This window comes from Chinchilla lanigera, unplaced genomic scaffold (assembly GCF_000276665.1).
Source record: "Chinchilla lanigera isolate Chin_1 unplaced genomic scaffold, ChiLan1.0 scaffold00018, whole genome shotgun sequence".
In the NCBI taxonomy this organism is placed as follows: Eukaryota; Metazoa; Chordata; class Mammalia; order Rodentia; family Chinchillidae; genus Chinchilla; species Chinchilla lanigera.
The window spans coordinates 912,854-934,714 of NW_004955419.1; the positions used below are offsets into that span (position 1 = coordinate 912,854).

The 21,861-nt window shown below is 58.0% G+C and overlaps 3 protein-coding genes and 1 long non-coding RNA gene across 10 annotated transcripts in view; 3 read left to right on the forward strand and 1 right to left on the reverse strand.

Annotated features, from left to right (window-relative positions):
* The window catches only part of Sh2d3c (SH2 domain containing 3C), a 29,930-nt gene extending 21,721 nt beyond the window's left edge, over nucleotides 1–8,209 (forward strand). Inside the window, exons 7-12 of the mRNA XM_005382410.2 lie at nucleotides 1,779–2,314; nucleotides 3,885–4,000; nucleotides 4,527–4,698; nucleotides 6,119–6,230; nucleotides 6,413–6,619; nucleotides 7,623–8,209. Of these exons, the coding sequence (XP_005382467.1) occupies nucleotides 1,779–2,314; nucleotides 3,885–4,000; nucleotides 4,527–4,698; nucleotides 6,119–6,230; nucleotides 6,413–6,619; nucleotides 7,623–7,798 (1,319 nt within the window). The 3' untranslated portion in view covers nucleotides 7,799–8,209. The remainder of the gene's footprint in view (nucleotides 1–1,778; nucleotides 2,315–3,884; nucleotides 4,001–4,526; nucleotides 4,699–6,118; nucleotides 6,231–6,412; nucleotides 6,620–7,622) is intronic.
* A 1,838-nt stretch (nucleotides 8,210–10,047) lies between these two features.
* On the forward strand, nucleotides 10,048–13,771 carry Tor2a (torsin family 2, member A). The gene is made up of 5 exons (XM_005382421.2): nucleotides 10,048–10,487; nucleotides 10,944–11,209; nucleotides 11,892–12,067; nucleotides 12,666–12,793; nucleotides 13,049–13,771. The coding sequence occupies exons 1-5, from the start codon at nucleotides 10,337–10,339 to the stop codon at nucleotides 13,291–13,293; spliced, it is 966 nt and encodes a 321-aa protein (XP_005382478.1). The 5' UTR covers nucleotides 10,048–10,336; the 3' UTR covers nucleotides 13,294–13,771.
* The window catches only part of Ttc16 (tetratricopeptide repeat domain 16), a 13,808-nt gene continuing 5,654 nt past the window's right edge, over nucleotides 13,708–21,861 (reverse strand). For 6 of the 7 annotated variants that reach the window (XM_013513209.1, XM_013513208.1, XM_013513210.1 and 3 more), the window contains 7 exons: nucleotides 19,996–20,210; nucleotides 18,745–19,347; nucleotides 17,478–17,643; nucleotides 16,813–16,955; nucleotides 16,474–16,657; nucleotides 14,962–15,046; nucleotides 13,708–14,429 (listed from right to left, as the gene is read on the reverse strand). In XM_013513209.1, the coding sequence (XP_013368663.1) occupies nucleotides 13,870–14,429; nucleotides 14,962–15,046; nucleotides 16,474–16,657; nucleotides 16,813–16,955; nucleotides 17,478–17,643; nucleotides 18,745–19,347; nucleotides 19,996–20,210 (1,956 nt within the window). In that variant the 3' untranslated portion in view covers nucleotides 13,708–13,869. The remainder of the gene's footprint in view (nucleotides 14,430–14,961; nucleotides 15,047–16,473; nucleotides 16,658–16,812; nucleotides 16,956–17,477; nucleotides 17,644–18,744; nucleotides 19,348–19,995; nucleotides 20,211–21,861) is intronic. The other variant, XM_005382418.2, reaches the window with a different exon arrangement.
* LOC106148301 lies at nucleotides 19,608–21,775 on the forward strand. The gene is made up of 3 exons (XR_001233610.1): nucleotides 19,608–19,714; nucleotides 20,755–21,093; nucleotides 21,286–21,775. It is a non-coding gene; the product is annotated as an uncharacterized LOC106148301 (long non-coding RNA).

Below are 21,861 nucleotides of genomic sequence, written 5' to 3' on the forward strand. Positions count from 1 at the left end.
TTCTCCGGTACCGGGAACCGAACCCACGACCTTGCGCTTGCCAGGCAGGCGCTTTGCCGCTGAGCTAAATCCCCAGCCCCTTTTTTTTTTTTTTTTGATACTAGGAATCAAACCGAGGGGCTCTCTACCACTGAGCTACATCTTCAGTCCTTTTTATTTTTTGAGTCTGAGAGGGTCATGATAGGGAGCCCGTGCTAGGCTTGAATTTGCAATCCTCCTGCTTTAGCCTCCCAAAGTGCTGGGATTACAGACATGTACTACCATGCCCAGCTGTGGTTCCTTATAAATATGCAAAAAGTTTCCACTGTAGGAACATGCCCTGCTTCATTGCTGGCTTTTTTTTTTTTTTAAATTTTATTTATTTATTTATTTATTTATTTTTTTCCCAGTACCGGGAATAGAACTCATGAACTTGTGCTTGCCAGGCAGGTGCTGTGCCGCTGAGCTATATCCCCAGCCTCTTCCTTGCTGGTTAAAAAAGAAAGAAAGAAAGAAAGACTTTTCAATGGGCCATTTTGTCCACAAGGCAGGCAAAATCTTGAGGGCAGCAGTCCTGGGGGAATCTTTTCCTGGGGGATGGGAGTGCTCTGTTGGAGGATTGCTATCTCTACAGCTCACCATAAATTCCGCCCTAAGCACAGGGCCATTGACTTTGTCATAAGTATGAACTTACCTGCCAGACAGGTACATTCAAGTGTAAAAGTTAAAACTCCTTACCAGCCAGGCATGGTGGGGCATGCCTGTGGTCCCAGCACTTGGGAGGCTGAGGCAGGAGGATAGCCATTGAGTTCGAGGTCAGCCTGGGCTACAAAGTGAATTCAAGGCCAGCCTGAACTGCACAGGGAGACCCTGTCTTGAAAGAACAAAACAAAATAAAACTCCTTACCAGAAATGATTTATGGAATAATCTCCAAATAATATGGCAGAATCCAATAGCCTAGAGGTTGAAATTTAAATCCTACCTCTCTCACTCGAAGGCTGGGTGACCTTGGGCAGATCACTTAGACCCTCTGAGCTTTAGCTTTCTTCTCCATAGAATAAGTATCATAGAAGTACTTCCTGCCCAGGATGCAGGGAGAGCTAAATGGACTAAGTGTCAAGAAGGTTCTGTGGGCATTAAGAGCTCAGCTCCTCCCACCTCTGGTTTCAGTTTTGTTTTGTGGTGTTGGGATGGAAGAGGCCCTCACAAATGTTAGGCAGGTGATCTGCCACTGAGCTGCACCCCTGCTCTCACCTATTATGTTTATTTTTATTCATTTTGTCATCCTAGGGATTGAGCCCAGGGCTTTCCCACTGGCATAGGACCCCAGATCATTTTTCATTTTCATTTTTACTTTGAGACAGGGTTTTGCTAAGTCCCTAAATTGCCCAGCCTGTGCTTGAACTTGCAATCCTCCTGACTCAGCCTCCCAGAGTGCAGGGATCACAGGGGTGCAGCTTCACCCCTGACTTGTGCCGATGCCGTTGACTGGTGTTATGTCCAGTAAGTGGCCAGCTCCAGGCACACATGCATTGGGCGAGTCGCTGCTGCTCGCTCCCGGAGAAGCGGTCCCACGCGCACCCTGGCTCCCGCAGGTGCTTGGCTTTCCCGGGCGACCTCCTCCAAGTGGCCCCGTGGCCCCCAGGTGCGGCAGCTCAGGGAGAGGCCAGGACCCCAGAGTCACTAAAGGCTGGTCGTCTCCACCCACGCGGGAGGCGGGCGTTACCCCCACGGCGAGCGGGGACCAGGGATCCCACTCCTGGGCGGCGGTAACCGGTCCCCTGTCTCCTCCCCGCAGTCACCCGCGTCCACGCCGCCCCTGCAGCCCCCTCCACCACTGCGCCGCCCGCCTCTCCCATCGCCCGCCGCTCCAGTGAGCCCCAGCTGTGTCCCGGAAGTACCCCAAAGCCCCTCGGGGAGTCAGACAAGGCCCCCCACGCCAGCCCCAACCACAGCCTCGGCAAGGCCTCCCCGTCGCCGTCGCTCAGCAGCTACAGCGACCCGGACTCTGGCCACTACTGCCAGCTGAAGCCCCCCGCGCGCGGCAGCCGCGAGTGGGCCGCGGCCGAGCCCTCTAGCCGGCAAGCGCGGAGCTACGGGGAGAGGCTAAAGGAACTGTCGGAAAGCGGGGCCCCCGACGGGGACAGGGGCAAGGGCTTCACTGCGCCCGTTGTGGAAGCCACCTCCTCCTTCAACCCCGCCACCTTCCAGTCGCTGCTGATCCCCAAGGAAAACCGGCCCCTGGAGGTGGGGCTGCTGCGCAAGGTGAAGGAGCTGCTGACCGAGGTGGACGCCCGGACGCTGGCCCGGCACGTCACCAAGGTCGACTGCCTGGTAAGCGCTGGCGGTGCCCTGCAGCGGCTTGGGACAGGAGTCACGGTGGAGAGGGGCTGGTGCGAGTGGGCCTGAATCACGGCTGTCCTTTCCCGCTGCGGGACTCTGGGCTGCCAGGAGGACCTCTCTTTTCTCCTCTTATTTTATTTAGTAGTACTGGGGGTTGAGTCTGGGGCCTTTCCACCCAGCTACATCCAAATGTTTTATTTCACCGGGTGTGGTGGCGCATGCCTGTAATCCCGGCACTCGGGAGGCTGAGGCAGGAGGATCGTTGCAAGTTTGAGACCAGCCTGGGGTACAAAGTGAGCTCAAGGCCAGCTTGAACTGCATAGTGAGACCCTGTCTCAAAAAGACAAAAATAAAAAAAGTTTTATTTTGAGACAAGGTCTCACTTAATTGCTAAATTGCCCAGGTTGTGCTAGAACTTGAGCGCCTCCTGCCTCAGTCCCAGAATGCTGGGATCAAGGGAGTACACCATCACACCTGGCTTCTTTTCTTCTTTAAAAAAAAAAAAGAACAGAAAGAGAAAACAAACAAGCAACCTGGGAATGGTGGCACACACCTTAATCCCAGCACTTGGGAAGCTGAGGCAGGAGGAACACCCGGAGTTTGAGACTAGCCTGAGCTACATAACAAAACCCTATCTCAAAATTATTAATAAATAAAAAGAAAAAGCCCCATGAGGGGTGCCCGGGTCACTTAGAGAGACCTTGTCTCAGAATAAAAAGGCTGGGGGCTGTTGAGGGGGCTCAGGGCTCTGGGTTCAGGCAGGTGCTTGTGCCACTGAGCTATTTCCCCGGCCCAGTGCTCTGGGTTCAATCTCGAGTACCACCACAAAAAAGGAAAAAAATGAAGACGTTCTCAGTTTGGCACTGGAGTTCGGCAGCCCTGCAACACAGGGTGGTCTCACTCTTGCCCCGCACGTGGGGACACTTCCGTGTGCCCAGAGCCCGCCTGATGAAAGTCACGCGCGCGGGTCCAGAGACCCGCGAAGCCCGACTCCCCGCCCCCACGCCCCCTTGTGGAAGAATCGCAAAATCCCTCCTGGCCAGAAGTCAGTGCGGGGACCTCTGCCGCGTAGTGAGTCTTTGGCCGGCTAAGGGCACCAGTTCTCTCTGCGCCCCGGTTTCTCCCTCCTGGGTTGGGAGGAACTGATTACCTAGTTACCCTGGTCTCAGAGCTCAGGAAACAGAGGAATCGAGGCTGAGACCTTGCTCGGTGAAGAGCCCGGGCAGGAAGGGAGGAACCCCGATGACTTCCGCAGGCTCTTCCTCCCTGGCCTCAAGGCTGCCCTCTGGAATACAGGCTTTCTAGTCCTTAACCCTAGCTGAATATTTAACACGTTAGGCATCCTGGACATTTCCCCGCTTATCCCCCATTTCATAGGTGGGGAAACTGAGGTCCGCTCAGAAAGGTAGATTCTCTTGCTCCGTGCCTGACGGTTAGCGGTGGAGCTGGGATTCAAACCGGCCTCCCAGCCGGCTACCCGCTTAGATAGAGGTCTCGGACTCCCAGATGGCTCGGGCCAGCCCTGACAGGAAATTAATCAGCCCTCTGGGCGTCCTTGCAGGTTGCTAGGATACTGGGCGTTACCAAGGAGATGCAGACCCTAATGGGAGTCCGCTGGGGCATGGAGCTGCTCACCCTCCCCCATGGCCGGCAGCTCCGACTAGACCTGCTGGAGAGGTAAGGCCAGCGCCGTCCCAGAGGGCTTGCGGGGACTCGGGCTGCCTCGCGCCTTCGGCCGTGGCCCTTGGCCAGGGGGACTTTCGGCCTGGCCCCGGGGGTTCTGGCCACGCCTCCCATCCCCATCCAGATGGCCAATTGCAACCTCTCGGTGTCCTGCTCAAAGCACTCCAGCTTTCCCGAAGACGGGAGGTTTCATCTCCGAGAGCTCGTGTGCATACCCTGTCCATCAGCGTTGGCCCCGCCCATCATTTCTGACCTCTCTTAGTTCATTCTTAAAATAGCTTTGCTGAATGAATTCCACTCATCAATCACAAGCCCCGCCGCCTGGAGTTCTGGTCCCGCCCTTTACTTATACTGGCCAATCAGAAGCCCCTAGCCTTGCTTTCCCTCCTTCTGTCCGCGCCCCTAACGCCTTGACTCGTTGCAGCCTCTCCACGCTGCGCCCCTCCGCGCCCTATGACAGGCTGTGGTAGGGGCCCCGCCCCGCCCTTGGCCCGGCTCTCTGACCCGCCCGCTCCAACAGGTTCCACACCATGTCCATCATGCTTGCGGTGGACATCCTGGGCTGCACGGGCTCCGCGGAGGAGCGCGCGGCGCTGCTGCACAAGACCATCCAGCTGGCCGCCGAGCTGCGAGGGACCATGGGCAACATGTTCAGCTTCGCCGCCGTCATGAGCGCCCTGGACATGGCCCAGGTACTGAGCGGCCCTCTGCTAGACCGCTCGAAAGAGGGAGCGCGGCCCTTGGGGGCGGCCCCGTGAAAAGAGGAAGAGCTTTGCGAGCTTCAAGGCATCTCTGGCGAGAGAGTAACGAGGGGAACCGAGTTCATCCAGTGCTGACAGGACCAAGCTCTTGCCTTTCGCTGGGCCTCAGTTTCCCCACAATACACGTAACAGGGTATGGTAGCACACACCTGTAACTCCAGCCCCACCAAAGGCTGAGGCAGGAGGGTGACAAGTTGGAGGCCAGCCTGGGCGATTTAGCCAGACCCTGTCTCAGAATGAAAAACAGAAAGGGCCAGGGATGTCGCTTGGTGTTAGAGCCTTTGCTTGGCACGCATGAGGCTTTGGGATTAATCAAAACAGGCGAAAGACTTATATGATCTGAAGAGAAACCAGTGTATGGGATTAATCAAAACAAACACACATATAATGGGTATAACTTTGTGCTGGGAGCTACTCTAAGTGGGTGTGCGTTTGTTTTTGAGACAGAATCTCACTAAGTATCTCTGGCTGGCCTTGAACATACCATGTAGCCCAGGCTGGTCTTGAACTCTGCACTCCTCCCGTCTCAGCCTCCCTACTGTTGGGATGCAACACCCCAACAGGCGTGCACCACTGTGCCTGGTTTTACACTAAACATTTACTAGCATTTGGGAGGTTGAGGTAGGGAGGTCATCTGGAGTTTGAGGCCAGCCTGGGCACATAGTAAGTTGAAGCCCAGCGGAGCTACATAGCAAGACCCTGTCTCAAAAAATAGGCCGGTATGTTGGGGGGGGGTGGCCCAACACGCCTGTAATCCCAGCACTTGGGAGGCTGAGGCAGGAGGATCATTGCGAGTTCAAGACCAGCCTGGACTACAAAGTGAGCTCAAGGCCAGCCTGAGCTGCATAGCAAGACCCTGTCTCAAAAAGACCTCCCCCTCCAAAAAAAGAGGCCAGTTAAGGTGGCACACATCTGTAATCCCAGCACTCAGGAGGCTGAAGGCAGGAGGACTGCTACAAGTTCAAGGCCAGTCTGAACTACATAGTGAAACCTTGTCTCAAAAAAAAAAAAAAAGTCTAAATAAAGAAATAAACTTAGCAAATAAAAAAATTTAATGGAGCAACTGAGACAGCAGTACCTGCTGGAGGTCACACAGCCTGACGGGTGCGGATGTGAGGCAGGCCCAGTGCAGGCCGTTCCTGGGCCTAATACACAGAAGGACGGGGGAGGAAGGCAGGGCTCTGGGTTCAGGTCCAGCTCTGCCACTCCTTACGGAATAACCCCAGAGGGGACCTGCCCCTCTCTGAGCTTCCTTCCGTCACCTATGAAATGGGCTGTTGTGCTGGCTTCCCAGGCAGTGTCCCCTGCTGGCCCCTCCTTGGGCTGGTCTCAGACTTTCCCCCCGCTCCAGATTTCCCGGCTAGAGCAGACGTGGGTGACCCTGCGGCAGCGACACACAGAGGGTGCCATACTGTACGAGAAGAAGCTCAAGCCTTTTCTCAAGAGCCTCAACGAAGGCAAAGGTACCGATCTGCCTTGCTGGGTGCCCAGTGTGCGTTCAGCCGTGCCCACATGCTGCCTCAGCCCTCGGGGCTACCCGCGGCCCAGGGGCTCACCCGGAGGGTCTGACAGGAAAGGGTTGCGGGGGTCCTGACCCCAGCCCCTCCGGCCGGCCGCCGTCACTGAGCGCTCGCTGTGCCCACAGAAGGCCCGCCGCTGAGCAACACCACGTTTCCGCACGTGCTGCCGCTCATCACGCTGCTGGAGTGCGACGCGGCGCCCACCGAGGGCCCGGAGCCCTGGGAGAGCACGGAGCACGGCGTGGAGGTGGTGCTGGCGCACCTGGAGGCGGCGCGCACCGTGGCGCACCACGGGGGCCTCTACCACACCAACGCCGAGGTCAAGCTGCAGGGTGAGTGGTGGCCATCGGGTCCCGCTTGCCGGCGCCTCCCCCACCTTGCCCTGGAAGCCTCAGGGCGCTGTTCGCATCTGTCTGTCCTTCCCTGTGTCCCTGACTTCTCTTCCTTCTCCCTCTCAGGTCACCAGGTAGTTGTTAGTGGGCTGGGTGGACTTGGGGGTGACTCAGCACCTACCTGTGCGTCATGCTTTGCTTTGCTGAGCCTCAGTGTTCCTGTCTGTGAAGTGGGCATCTGTGAAGTTCCTATCTGTGATAGGCCTGGGCTGGAGACAGACCTGCCCCTCTTGGAGGACAGAACTTCCTGTCTGGGAAGGTGCAGAGAGCGGGTGGCTCAATCTTTCTTTTACTGCTTTTTGCATTAAGTCACAAAATCTCACTGGAGACAGATTAGAAATTGCAGGTGGGAAAAATTAAGATTAAAAAAATTACCCACGCCAGGCATGGTGGCACACCCCTGTAGTCCCAGCACTCAGGAGGCTGAGGCAGGAGGATTGTTGCGAGTTCAAGACCAGCCTGGGCTACAAAGTGAGTGCAAGGCCAGCCTGAACTGCATAGCGAGACCCTGTCTCAAAAAGACAACAAACAAACAAACAAAATTACCCAGCCTGGCAAGGACAAAATCATGAGTTTGATTCCTGGTACCAAAAAAACAAAAAACCTATCATGTAAAAAATTACCCAGAGGTAGTCTGATCTGGTGGCACATTCCTGTAATCCCGGCACTCAAGAGGCTGAGGCAGGAGGATAGCCATGAGTTCAAGATCGGCCTGACCTACATAGTGAAACTCATCTCAAAACACTAAAATCAACATCAAAAACACTCTAAACTTTAGTCATCTAGAAAGTGTATGCTGTAAATGGGGAAGACGAGGTGCTAGTGGCATTGTCTGTTCACCAAAGCCTGGGGGGCTTTCTAGGGGGTTCCTCCCAGTGGGCATTGGTGGGTGTGGGGGCCCCAGCTGGACGGTGGTCCCTGACCTTGTGCCCCTGCCCTGCAGGGTTCCAGGCCCGCCCGGAGCTGCTGGAGGTGTTCAGCACCGAGTTCCAGATGCGCCTCCTCTGGGGCAGCCAGGGCGCCAGCAGCAGCCAGGCCCAGCGCTACGAGAAGTTCGAGAAGGTCCTCACCGCCCTGTCCCACAAGCTGGAGCCTGCCGTGCGCTCCAGTGAGCTGTGACCCCCAGGGACTGTTCCCCTCTGCTGCGGCAGGCAGCACTGGGGACAGAAGGGCACAGACCTTCCCCAGAGCACCCCAGGGACACTGTGATCAGCCCAAGAATGTTCTGGGTTCAACTCCAGGATCTCCCTTGCACCTCCAGGGTCCTGCTGACTCCGGGCTCCGTCCCACTGCCACACGCTCACCGAGTCTCCCTCAGGAAGGACAGGAAGCCCTGTTCCTCCCCCTGGCTTCTGCTGTTCCTCTTCCGGTCGAGGTTCCCCGACTTGGAGCCATGGAGGCCCCCAGGCCTCCTCTCCACACCAGGCCTCTGACCCCGCCGCACCCCTGTAAATAAGCCTGCCTGTCTGTAAATAGATGTACAGAGCCATGTTCTTTCTTTCATATAATAAACTTTTATGACTCTTCTGACTTGGGAAGTCCAGAGGCGGAAGGAAGTGCCCTTTTCAAGGGAAAGGTGGGAAATGCCGGTCAGGGAATATTTCTTTAGCACCTAGTCCATCCTAGACTGGACTTGGAGCCAGGTTGCAACATATACCAAACCCAGGCACTGCCTGGCGGAGGTCACATGTGGTGGGGGAGACCGCAGCAAATTCCAGCCCAGTGGGGAAGGACTGGTCCACCGTCTTCCCTGCCGCCCTCAGGAAGCTGCAGCAGTGCTTTCCACAGAACACACAAGCAAGAGGCTCAGATGGCTGGGGTGGAAGAGATTTGGAAATCTAGGGTCCCATTTCCCCCGGAAGACAGATCTGGAGGGAGAAGGGACTTCCGTGTTACAGCAGGAGCAGAAGAAAAGCTACGAACTGGCTGTCCTGACCTGGAGCTCTTACCTTTTCTTTCCTTTATACAGGGAACTGGTCATTTCTTTTCAGGCGAGGTGGGATACATAATCATACAACCTGTAAGCTGTAGTCCCAGGTATTTGGGAGCCTAAGGCAGGAGGATCACAGTTGGAGGCCAGCCTGGGTACATAGCTAGACACTTCCAAAAATTTAAAAAGCTTAGTGTGGTGATGTGTACTTGTAATCCCAGCACTCTGGGAGGCTGAGACAGGAGGATTGTTCAAGTTCAAGGCCAGCCTGGAGTACATAATTCAACCTTGACTCAAAAAAAATTTTTTTTAAACCAATAAAAATAAAAAGGCTTGGGGCTGGGGATTTAGCTCAGCGGTAAAGTGCCTGCCTGGCAAGCGCAAGGCTGTGAGTTCGGTTCCTGGTACCGGAGAAAAACCAAAAACCAAAAACCAAAAAAAAAAAAAAAAGAAAATAAAAAGGGTTGGAGCCGGGCATGGTAATGCATGCCTGTAACCCCAGCACTGGGGAGGCTGAGGCAGGAGGATTGTTGTGAGTTCAAGACCAGCCTTGGCTGCAAAGTGAGCTCAAGGCCAGCCTGAACTGCATAGCGAGACCCTATCTCAAGAAAAACAAACAAACAAAAAGGTTGGAGACATACCTCAGTGGTAGAGCTATTGCCTAGCGCGTGTGAGGCCCTGGGTTCAATCTCCAATATGGAAAAAACAAAAACAAAGAACTGGAATGTGGCCCCAGAAATCACGGGGTATGCGTGCACACATGTCTGTGTCTGGTGGAACGGACAAGAATCTTGGAGGGGGCCAGGAAGGCAGTTGCCCTGGTTCCCTTCCTCCAGCGGGTGGGAGACGTGGAGGGAGGCAGTGTGGATCCGCATGATCCCAGCCAGGCTGGAGGCCCTGGGAGCCTGTTTCCTGAACTTGAGACCTCGAAGGCCTCTGCCTGGAAATCCTTTGAGCGAGCGAGACTGCTAACACGTGACACCGTGCATTCGATCTTTGGCAGAAGCTGGGATTGTGTTCACTTCTATTGTTTACTAGCTGCACACTTAGATAAGAGGCTTAAGCTCTTGGGCCTCACATCCAATAAAATGGGGACAAATAATGGAACCGAACTCCTAGGATTGATATTAAACACTTAGTAGCTGCCAGCGAAGGGGCAGCTGTGTTTCATATATAATGGATTGTCGATGACCATTTATTATTTAATGACTAACGTATTTTATGTGCTTGTGTCTCACTGAAATGTTACCATCTCTCTGTATGGCAGGTACTATTATATTACGGAATATATAAGGGACCTGACACTAAGAGCACCTATATGTTTTCTCCAAAAGCTATAATTAATGAGCTCTCTTTTGCCATAGAAAAAACTGGCATGCAAAAGGCGCTTTGCAAGGCGTAAGGTTCCGTACAAGTTTTTGTTATAATTGTTACATCACCCTTTGTGGTCATAATCCTTTATTCTCTCTGAGCTCCCCATGGTCCCTTAGTTACCGTGGCCATGGAAACACTGCCCGCCGGCCCGGATCGGACGGCTCGCGCGCTCCCCCTGGAGGCCACCTTCCATTCCAGCTGAACGACGACTGGACGGGGCTTTAGGACGCGCGCCAGGGACGCCGGGAGTTGTAGGCTATGAGCATGGCTGCCCTCGAGCGGTGCACGGTGGGAGCTGTAGTTCCCAGGTCGAGGGGGTTGGAGGCCTCAGACCGAGCTCCGGCCTCCTACGGATGGCGGCTGCGACACGCAGCTGCCGGCCGTGGGGCTCGCTCCCCGGGCTGCTCGCGCTGGTCTCGGCCGCGGCCGCTTCCTGGGACCTGACTTCGCTGCGCTGCAACTTCGGTTCGTTCTGCGAATGCGACTTCCGGCCGGACCTGCCGGGTGAGGGACCTGGGAGCGGGGGTCGGGGAGCGGGCCCGGCCGGAGCATCCGTGGATCTGGAGAGGAAACATGCAGACGTGGGAGGGAACCTGCGAGCCTGGGCACGCCCCGGAGGCGAGAGTTTAGGGTGCCCGTTGGGGGTCCCCGCGGACTTGCCAGGATGGAAAGAGAGCCTTGACAGCAGGGCCCCTGGGGGCAGTTAGGGGTCTAGGCCGGATCCTGCGGGCAGCTCGCGCTCACCTAAGGCTGCAATCCAGAGAATGGCCGGGTAGGGGCGCTGCCGAGCTGAGCCAGGCTGAGGGCGCCCCTGCAACCGGAGACCCGCAAGGGTCCCATGTCCTTCTGCGTCCCAGACCCACACTTTCCCATGCCAGGTTGCGGACGTGATTTCCCCCTGAGCCTCTGCCTTGCTGGGGATGTGTTCTCAGCTCTGACGCTGTCCTTTTGTGGCCCCAGGCCTGGAGTGTGACCTGGCCCAGCATCTGGCCGGCCAGCATCTGGCCAAGGCACTGGTCTTGAAGTCGCTGAAGGCTTTTGTGCAGGACCCGGCCCCAAAGAAGCCACTGGTCCTGTCCCTGCACGGCTGGACCGGCACCGGCAAGTCCTACGTGAGCTCCCTGCTGGCACAGTACCTCTTCCAGGGCGGCCTCCGCAGCCCCCACGTGCACCACTTCTCCCCCATCATCCACTTCCCACACCCCAGCCACATCGAGCGCTACAAGGTAGGCTGGACTCATGCTGGGGCACCATGCATGACCCCGTGGGCTGAAGGACCGTGAGCAGTGAGTGCTGAGCCCGGAGAGGGGAGGCCTTCGCCCCTGGCCCCACGGCCAGCTGGACCTCGGCCCTCAGGATCCATGCTGCCCAGGGCTTGGAAGGGGCAGCTCCTGCCTGGCAGGGAGTTTTCTCTGACTCCAAGGTGGTGGGCAGTCACAGCGCCTGCTGCCAGCGTTGTGAAGGAGATGGCTTTCTCCGGTTGCAGGTGTTGCTTATTGGGCACCTATTTGCCAGACAGTCTGCGCTGCTTTCCTGTGAAGCGCTTAGCCCCGGTTTGCGCCACAGAGGCGGCGGTGAACACCAGCTCTAAGGGCTGCTGTCGCCCACAAGGCACTTACTTTCCAGGCTGAGCCGGCCCAGCTGGTGACAGCGTTGGGCAGGAGCAAGGAGCAGGAAGTCAGTGTGGAAGGAGCCCTAAACAGGGAGATGGGTGTGCGTCCCTGTCCTCCGGCCGCCTGGCCGTGTCACCCTTCCGGGCCACCCTTTCACCACCGTCAGCCTCGTGAAGGGGCTGGTCTACCCTGAGAGCCTGCATGTCCCAGGGAAGGGGATTAGCTCTTGCCTCGGGAGAAGTCTGGGATCGGGGGAGCATCTTTGGTCCCCCAGATTGCCTGTCTCTCCCCGTAGAAGGATCTTAAGAACTGGGTCCAGGGGAACCTCACTGCCTGTGGCCGCTCCCTCTTCCTCTTCGATGAGATGGACAAGCTGCCCCCGGGGCTGATGGAGGTCCTGCTGCCTTTCCTGGGTGCCTCCTGGGTTGTATACGGGACCAACTACCGCAAAGCCATCTTCATCTTCATCAGGTGGGTGACGCCTCTCAGAGGTCCAGCGGCCTGGGCTCGGCCTGTGCTCCCTGGGGATACTGGACCCCACCCCCACCCCACACCCAGGCCGGTCAGGCTTTCTCAGAGCCCCTCCTCCTCATGCTGGTGAGGTGTCATTCACGACTGACCTCCCCTTGCACGCTCTCCAAGCGTGCTGGGCATGGTCCTTTGGGTCCTTGCCGTGTCTCTGTGGAAACCCTGGTGCATCGCGTTGTTCTGCAGTGGCCAGGAGCACACAGACTGGACTTCTAGTCCTGTCATCCCAGGCCCGTGGGTCCTAGCTGTGTTTCCTCAGGCATGGCTGCTTCACCCGTCCAGGCTTCCTTCTCTTCTGAGACGGAAGTGCCACTGGAGCAGCCTCATTTTACTGCCATTGTCCTCCTGGCCAAGAGACAGGCAGGGAAGGGGCACGGAAGCGTGCTGATCCATGCCACGGGAGCTGGAGAGGGGAGGGCTGTCTTCCTCGGTTTGGCTCCCGCCCACTGAGTCAGGGACACAGTGGTACCAGGGAGGTGAAGGCCGAGTCCTGACCCTCCGGCCCCTTCTGACTCTCAGCCTGTGTTCACCATGGTTTTAGCAACACTGGTGGTGAGCAGATCAACCAGGTGGCCTTGGAGGCATGGCGCAGCCGCCGGGACCGAGAGGAGATTGGGCTGCAGGAGCTGGAGCCCGTCATCTCCCGGGCCGTGCTGGACAACCCACACCGTGAGTTGGCTCGGGGGCCCGGTCTGTGTGGCTTCACCCCCAGACCCCATGTGACAGCCTCCTCGGGTGGGCCTGGTCCCCTAGGAACAGGTTTGTAGCCCTGTCACCCGGGAGCCGTAGGACCCCCGCCTGTGCTCAGAGGGTGACCAAGGGCGATGAGGCCAGCGTCGCAGCTCCACCACCCCTTGGTGCCTGGCCTCTTCCCACGTGCACGAGCTCATGAGGTACAGTGTCCCCGCCCTGCCCTTCCTGCAGATGGCTTCTGGCACTCGGGCATTGTGGAGGAGCACCTGCTGGACGCTGTGGTCCCCTTCCTCCCGCTGCAGCGACACCATGTGCGACACTGTGTGCTCAATGAGCTGGCCCAGCTGGGGCTGGAGCCCCAGGACGGGGTGGTCCAGGCCGTGTTGGACAGCACCACCTTCTTCCCTGAGGAGGAGCAGCTCTTCTCCTCCAATGGCTGCAAGACCGTGGCCTCCCGGATTACCCTCTTCCTCTGACACTGGCCTGGCATCCTTGCCTCCTCTACCTGGCCAGGGTCACACAGAAAAGGCCTGGGACCTCCGCTGAGGGACGTTTGTCTCAAGCCTGCTGAGAGTGGGACCCAGAACACAAAGTCAAGATGAAGAGGGGCTAGGGACAAGGGGCCGGTAGGCCCAGCCTTTGAACTGGTGAGCGGGCTCTGCGGCCTTGGCTCCCTCCTCCAGGGAAACCCCTGGCCACCCTACGACTTCGCCCTGCAGCCTGGGGCTGCTTCTTGTGAATTGTAACTCAGGGACCACAGTTTGGGGCCGCTCCCTCTGCCCTGGCTCTCTTACCTGAGCCCCTTGCCCCGGTACCAGACCCTACCCCACCCCTCAGCCTCTGTCCCGAGATCACAGAGGATCACGGACGGACCCACGCTGCCACCCGCGCCTGATTTAGACGTTTTCGTTTTTGTAAATGAACAAATGCAATAAATTGAGCCATGGGACCACAGGAACGTTGGCCGGGCTGCTTGTTGCCCTGGGAGGGCTGCTTTGCTGTGTGCGGTATCGGGGGCAGAGTCTGTTGTCTCCCAGCAAGAAGCACGGGCCTTACTCAGGCCTTTGGGGCGCAGCACCATGGTCAGAGCCCTGACCAGCCTTGATCCTGCTGGCACTCTGGCTCTGGGTGGCGTCAAGCTTGGTGGAACTTGAGCTCGTGCCCTGACCTGGGTCCAGGGTAGCCTCAGTCTCACGGAGCATCGAGCCGTTAGTGCTGAGGCCCCTGCTTGGGTCCTGGGAAACCTTAGACTTGGTCTTGCTGGGACCCTGGGCTCGTCCCCAGTTGTGGGCAGCCTTGGCCCTTCGGAATCTCTGCCTTGGGCTCTGGGTGGCCTTGATTTTGCTTGGCTTCTGCCTTTGACCCTGGGCAGCCTCAGTCTCCCCGGAGCCCTGGCTCTGCGCGGCCTCAGGGCCGCCCTGTGTCTGAGCCTGGGAACCCTGAGATTTTCTGGGCTGATGGCTCAGGCGTGGGGCCTCCCTCTTGCTCTCCGAGTCTGAGGACTCAGTCTTGGGCATGGAGGAGTCAGAGGGTATGCCGGAAGTGGTGGAGGTGCTCCTGTACGCCTGGCACGGTGTGGACGTCTCCGTCTCTGAGGTGGGTGCCGTCCTGACTGGGAAGGGTGTGCCAAGGGCAGGTCTCAGGCTGGCCCCTGCCCTGGGCAGCTCCCCCGCCTGCATCCCTGTACGGGCTCTGCACGGCCCAAGGCGAAGGCTTGCTGTTCGTACCAGCAACCTGCCACCTGGGTCCCCTCTGGCTGTCCCTTGCCCCTCTTTGCCCCTACAGGCCTCCACCTCAGTCCCAGCAGTGCCCTGCCCCACCCCTTCCCAGCTTTGGCTATCTGCCTCCCCCCAAGGCTGGGACTGTGACTTCCACTATAGAGTCCCCTGCCCAGGGACACTGGTCCATCGACAGCAGAGCCCAAGTTCACACGTCCTGATGTCTGAATTATTTTTGCTTTGGTTTTCTGAGACAGGGCTCAGGCTGATCTTGAACTCTGGGCTTAAACTCTCAGCGATCCTCCTGCCTCAGCCTCCCAAGGGCTAGGATTGCAGATGTGCCACCACAACCAGTTAGTGACCCTTGACCACTGACCACTGTGCCACTCTGACTCACATGGGCCTCAAAGGAGACCAGGGACTTACAGCCAAGGACGGAGTCCGAGGAGGCCTGGTCGAGGTAGCTGTCTGACAGGGATGTCGCCCTGGGAAGGGTGAGCTCCGGTTTGTCCTAAAGCAGGAAACAGGAGGGGCAGTTGCAGTGGGAAGACCAGCTGGCTCTGGGACCCTCCAGCAGTCACACTCCTGCTAGAGCTCCGCACAGACACCCGGTGAGGGTTGCACGGGGACAGCTTGAGACTGCAGCAGGGGCGTGGCCAGGCCACACGGGCATGGAGCCCTGAGCAAGGCAGCGTTCGGGGGGCCGGGGTCTCTGGTTTCCCTTTTTCAGGATGCACCTCGTTAGCGCGGGGGCTTCTGAGACTGAAGTGCGGTGCTGTGGGGAACCAGCAGTGACGGTGAGCAGGGGGCTCACTGCTTGCACACTGTGCCCCATTTCACCTTCCTGGCACATCCGGGTGAGCCACACCTCTCCTGCGACCGTCTCAGACCACACAGCCAAGCCCCCTGTCTGGGGCCACTCAGCTGAGGCAAGGGCGGTTTGCACCCATCCTGCCGGCCCCTCTGTGCAAGCTGCAGGTGCAGGACACAGGTTCCCTCACAGGAGGTGCTGGGCCCGGAGCTCTGCTCATGCCAGCTCTGCATCCTCTGAGGGCGGGGCCATAGTCCACACACAGATGGCAGCTCCGCGCATCTGCACTTCCAAGGTGAACGGGAAGAAGGAAGGGCTAGTCTGCCCCGGTGCTGCAGCGGGTGCCGGGCTGCGCTCACGTCCCCTCGTGCGGGGTTTCCTTTGGACACGGGCTTCCTTGCTGTCCGCCAGCCGGGAGCAGATAAGGGATCGCACATCACAGTGGTGAGAAGGAGCAGCCCGCTCTGTGTGGACCTCACAGAGGTCATGTCTGGGGACAGGAAGCCGTCCCATATCTGTCCATTTATGGAAAGGAGAGGTGTGTGGGGGTGAAACTGCTGACTGATGTTTTTAGGAACCCGGGCCGCTTTGTGGTTGAGCCGGGCCAGGGCCCCACCAGGAAGTATCCAGGGGCTTCTGGGAGCGGGGCCCATGTTCTCTGCTGGCCCAGGCAGCCGTGTCACCATGCCTTCAGCTTGTGAAACTCCAACTGCTCATCCGATTGTTTATTTTCATTTTTTTGTTGTTGTTTTGGTTTTTTTCTGAGACAGGGTGTTGCTATATAGTGTGTGCTGGCCTTGAACTTACTGCACTCCTCCTGCCTCAGCCTCCTGAAGACTGGGATTATAGGTGGGTACCACCATGCCTGGCTCAATTGTTTACTTTGGATCAGTGCTCTTATCTACACTTTGCTGCATTCCACGATGTCTTTAGAGCCAGTACACACTGCGCACCTTGTGAAGGTGAGCTCAGGCAGGTGTGGGAAGTTCTTCCCCGTGAAGCCTGTGTCTTCATGCTGCCTCCCATCACCGGTCCCATCCCCACCCCCTGCAAGATGTGCTGGTCCCGGTAGCCAGCCTCAGTCCCAGACCCGGAGGGGCCCAGGCTCTGACATGGGTCCCACTCACCTCTTCTTTCTCTTCCTTTGCTTTCTTCCCCTCGGAGGCCTCAGTGTCTTCCTCCGAGTCTTCAGGGGATACCTGTAGCATCTGGGAGGTGAGCTCTGGCTCTCTGAGGGTTGCAGGCAAAGGCCATTTGAGCTTCCAGGAGAGCTGCAGGGCCTGGGCCTTCTGGCGCTCGAGCTCCCGAACCCTGAGTACAGATGCCAAGCCATGGCCGCAGGGCCCTGAGTTGATCTCCTTCCTAGACTCCACTGCCGTCCTCAAGGACTAGGCAGTTGAGCCTGAGGAGTAGGGAGCCACAGCCAGCCCCACCACTGCCTTGTGGCCCTTGGTCCACAAGCTCACCCCACAATGCCTTGCAGGATCTTGGCCTGTAGGTCGCTCTCTATCATCCGCTCCAGCTGCAGCTTGGCCAGCTGACCCACCTGGCTGCTCAGCACCTCTTCCACCGACATACCCGGAAAGAGGCTGGTCATCAGCGGGTTGAGCTGTCAGGAAAGGGGGTGACCAGAGCCAGGTGTGGGCCAAAGCAGGGGGCAGGTGGCTGGTGCTCTGCCGCGCGGAGTCCTACTTGGTGCTTCTCAGTGCTGAATGGAGGAGGTCTGGGGTTGTTTCTAAAGGGCAGGACCCTTTGACCCCAGGGGAGCAGGAGACTGAGAAAGGAACCGTTCCAACACCGAGCCCTGACAGAGCCCTTCAGGCAGGGCTGACCTCTGAGAAGGGGGAAGGATTCCTCCTCGGAGCTTCGCTCTTGGCATCTGTAGATGCAGGCAGTGATACGTAACTGGACTAGGAGGGCGGGAATGAGGCTGCAAGGGAGCGGTGGGGTGGACAGGTAAGCGCTCTGCCTGGCTCACAGAAGGTGTTCTGGCATTAGCGCTTTACTGTTATCAACAGCTGCAACTGATAAATACTGTTACAGTTATCACGGCAAGGTCCTCGGGGACTGACTCGAGCCAGAGGTGCTGAGTCTGGAGTCCACCTGCCCTCCTGGTCCAGGAGGGACCCACCTTTGGTTGCTTGGGGTTCAGGAGCAGCACGGTGGCGACATCTTGGCGGGCGCCAAGAGTGTCCTGTAGGATCTGGCGGTTCTTGGCCCGGTGCAGGTAGCACTGGGCCCTCCAGGGGTTGTGCTGAATGGCCGCTGAGAAGTGGTCCTCCGCCTTCTGCAACTGCCTGCCAGGTGCAGAGGGGCCCCGACTGCTGTGAACTGGGTCTGCTTCCGGAAGATGGGGCTCCAGGTCCCCCCTGAAGACTGGGAGAAAACCAGGGGTCCCTGCTCCCCACAACGTGCCCCTCTCTTCCCCTCCTGCCAGCCACACCCGGGACAGACCCGATCCTTAGATACTGGTATGAAATTCCAGTGATGATCTTAGAGTAGAGGAAGCCTTTCTGAGGCTATCATAAACCTAGCCGCTAAGAATGAAAAACCTAATTTGACTCTGATTAAATAATGCTAAGTTAAAGAGTAGAGAAACACCACAAAGCAAAGCAATAGACAGAGGCTGTGGATGTAGCTTAGGGGCGGAGCACTTGCCTGACGTGCACAAGGCCCTGGGTTTGATCCCCAACATGACGGGGGGATGTTTCACATAAGCCTACTTTTGTAAATAATAATTGTTAAGCTATGCTTAGCTCAAAGTCTTGGAGAATCATTACCAATCTTGAGGGGTGGAAAAGTTGGGTGGTATGTCTTGGAGTACTTTACAATAAGAGCTATGTATTAGTGAACACTTCAATGTTTCCATTACCATACACAATTACATTCAAAACACAATTCTTTTTTTTGTTTGTTTGTTTTGTTTTGTCTTTTTGAGACAGGGTCTCGCTGTGCAGTTCAGGCTGGCCTTGAGCTCACTTTGTAGCCCAGGCTGGTCTCGAACTCTCAAAGATCCTCCTGCCTCAGCCTCCCGAGTGCTGGGATTACAAGTGTGCGCCACCACACCCAGCTCACAACACAATTCTATCATCAGGAGGAAGACATATTTGTAGTGAAGATTTGGAAAGTTAATATTTAGTAGACAGGCCGGGCGTGGCGGTGCACGCCTGTAATCCCAGCACTCTGAAGGCTGAGGCAGGAGGATCATTCCGAGTTCAAGGCCAGCCTGGGCTACAAAGTAGGCTCAAGGCCAGCCTGAACTGCATAGCAGACCCTGTCACACAGACACAAAAATTTAGTAGACAGAAGCAGCTTGCCCCAAGGATCCTAGCAGGTGGGCTCCTGGAGACCCGAGCCCCACCCCGCCCCGCCCACCGCCGGCCCCGCCCACGCCGCACCTGCACTTCTGCTCGCAGAGGCCCATCGTCTCCTGCAGGACGCACATGCGTATGTTGGCGCCCTTGTCCTGCGGGCAAAGAGCCAGGGCCTGGCTGTAGTCTGCCTCTGCAAAGGCCAGGTTACCCAGCTGGAAGAAGCAATCTAGGGTCGGAGGGCAGGGGCCAAGTGAACCTCCAGCGGCCAGGAGCTCCGGCCCAGCCCAGGCAGAGGGTAGCTGGGGGCTGATACCCACAGGCGGTCCCATTTTTGGTGCGCCTGGGTACCTTTTCCCAGTTGCCTGAACTGTAGCCAGTTTGTCTAAGGCGACACCGGGACACGGGACCATCAGCTGCCCTCCCGCGCGCAGCCCGCACGCACCGCCGCGGTTGATGTACAGCCCCTTCTCGCGCTGCTCCTCCCGCAGCGCCTTGTTGAGCAGCAGCACGCCCTCCTGGTAGGCGCCCTGTTTGTAGCAGTGCACCGCGAAGTCGTTGTAGGTCAGCAGCAGCTGGCGCTGCGCCTGTTGCACCATGTCACATTGGGTGTCGGTCAACATGTCCAGGGCCTTCAGGAAGTCCTCCACGGCTGCGTCAAACTCCTGCAGCCTTCGGTACATGGTGCCCCTACGGGGGAAGCAGGGGCAGGTGGCAGGCAGGGCCAAAGCACCCACTGCTTACCCACCCTGCCTGTCGACCCATGGCCTGAGAGGCTGGGGGCGGCTCCCACTCCACAGCCTACCCTTGTCCTGTGCTCCTAACTTATCAAAAGTAGCCAGGTGTGTGCCAACCTATACTGAGGTCCTTGGGTACTTGGAACAGATGTTTCACCCTACTGTTTTTTTGTTTGTTTTTTCTTTTTGAGACAGGGTTTCGCTACGCAGTTCAGGCTAGCCTTGAACTCACAACAATCCTCCTGCCTCAGCCTCCCGTACCCCACTGTTTAGATGAGGAAACCCAGGCTCACAGAGGTGAAATGGCCACGAATCACACGGTGAGTGTGAGGGCAGGGTGGGGGGCTCCCCGTGGGAACTGCTCAACAGGCTGGGGTGTCTAGGATTCCCATAATATTCGGGCCCCACCGCCTGCCCCTCCTCCGGGAGCAGTGTCAGAGGCCACCTCCTTGTTGCTGGGACCCTAGCAGGAAGCAGGGAGAGATTTTGAGCGGCTTGATGAGCAAACAGATGGGAGTCGCGTCAGGGGCTCTCCTGAGAGCACACAGCAAGCTGTGCAAGGGCGGGCCTGAGGCCAGGGCCAGCGCCTCCCACCACGTACCGGAAGAGGAACAGACTGGGATCCAGGGGGCTGTTGTCGATGGCACAGTTGATGCGCTGCAGCGCGTGCTGTAGCCTGCCCTGGATGGCCAGGACCCCGGCATCCTGGTGGGCCTGCTGGGCCTGATCCACCATCATCTGGAGCAGCACCTTGGCCTGCGGGTGCTCGGGATCCAACAGCAAGGCGGTGCACAGGTCCCGATAGCAGAAGTTGGGCTGCAGGGGCAGGGGTGGCATCAGGGGCGCCAGTAGCGGAGCCCTTCTCTGCCCAACGTGGGGAGTGCAGGAGCAGCCTCCAGGGACACAGGCTGGCATCACACCATCCGTCCTCTGTGCCCCACCTCGCTGTATGTCCAGCACACAGCTCGACCCGGCCACAGCCATCCTGAGTTGCCACCCCCACGCTGCCCCTGAGTAACTTTGCTGGCTTTTCCCGCACAGGTTCCCACCAAACAGAAAACCAGCAGCGTGCTACGCGGGGTTTGGCCTTACAGCCAGGCCTGGCTCCAGGGACGCACGTGACTCTGCTGTTAAGCCAATCGCGTGCGTCCTCACCCATATACACGCCCCTCCTCCTGACCCAGATCACTGGGGTCCACCTGGTCTTGCTACCATCCAGGACTGGGCTTCTAGCATGTTCCCAGCACCCCTGTGCAACCCTAGCTCTGCCTGCCTGCGGTCTCACTGTGCGGGGGGACAACCCTCCTATGCCAGGCCTGGTTGTTCCAGAACACTGTTCTGCCTCTTCTCCCACTTGAAGGAGGCGAGGAGCACCGTGGGAAGACCCGTCCCAGCCTGGTCCTTGCTGTGCCCTTTCCAGACGTGACCGGTGGGCCAGGTCAGCCTTGTGGTTTACAAGTGTAGGACACCTGTGATGCTCTGGAGGCAGAGGACTGTGTGACCGCCCGATTGCGACTGTGTGTCCTGCCCTGCACTCCTCCCACTTCCTGACCTCAGAGCCCAAGACAACACTGACAATTAAGAACAGATTTAAGCCTGAGTATGACAGAAAGCATCTCCAGGCAAATACCCTCCCCTGGGTGTGCAGGTCAGCCAGTCAATCAACAAACAGTTTCAGCAAGCACCCTGTGTCCTGCAGGTAATGCCTGGGAGGTGGACAGGGCAACAGTGTGGGCAGAGGGTGTGGGGGGAAATGGAGAGGGTAATGGCAGAACAAGGGGCGGGGCTTCGGAGTGGGTGGGCTTGGGCTCAAGGCAGGCAGCACCACTGCAAACGCATGAGCCTGGACCAGTCACTGCGGGGCTGTTCTTCATCTGCCCCCCCCCCGCAGAGAGGCAAGGCCTATGCAGATAATTACGTCTCGGGCCTGAGGGCGGCTCTCCGCTGACTTACCTGTGGGACACTGGGGCCCAGCAGGGGGCCGAGTCACCTGAGCGGACTCAACCCGACCCCGGGAGCCACTCCTGGAGGACAGCGCCCCCTCCGGAGCTGCAGACACCCATATCCCACCACCCAGGCCACCTCCGCGCCCGCCTTCCCTCCCGTCCTGTGTCCTCCCCCGGCCAGGCCAGAGCGCAGGATCTGTCTGGGCCTCCTCTCTCCTGCTCGCCCTTGCCCTCCTCCCGATTCCTGGCCCAGGGCTGCCCCCTCCACCACCCCTCACAACAGCCAGGAGCACCCCACAAAGCCTGCAGCACCCTCCCTGCCCAGCACCCCTCACTCCCTACTGTCTCCCTTGCCCCAAAGCTGTTCCTTGAACATATGTCCCATGGCTGTGTATGTGGGTCTAGGAGGAGGGCGCTATGGAAGCAAGTGGGAAGGAGGAGGGAAGAAGAGAAGGGGAAAGGGGAGGGAGGTAAGGAGGGAGGGGGAGGGAAAGAGGGAAGGGGAGGGGGAAAAAAAAATA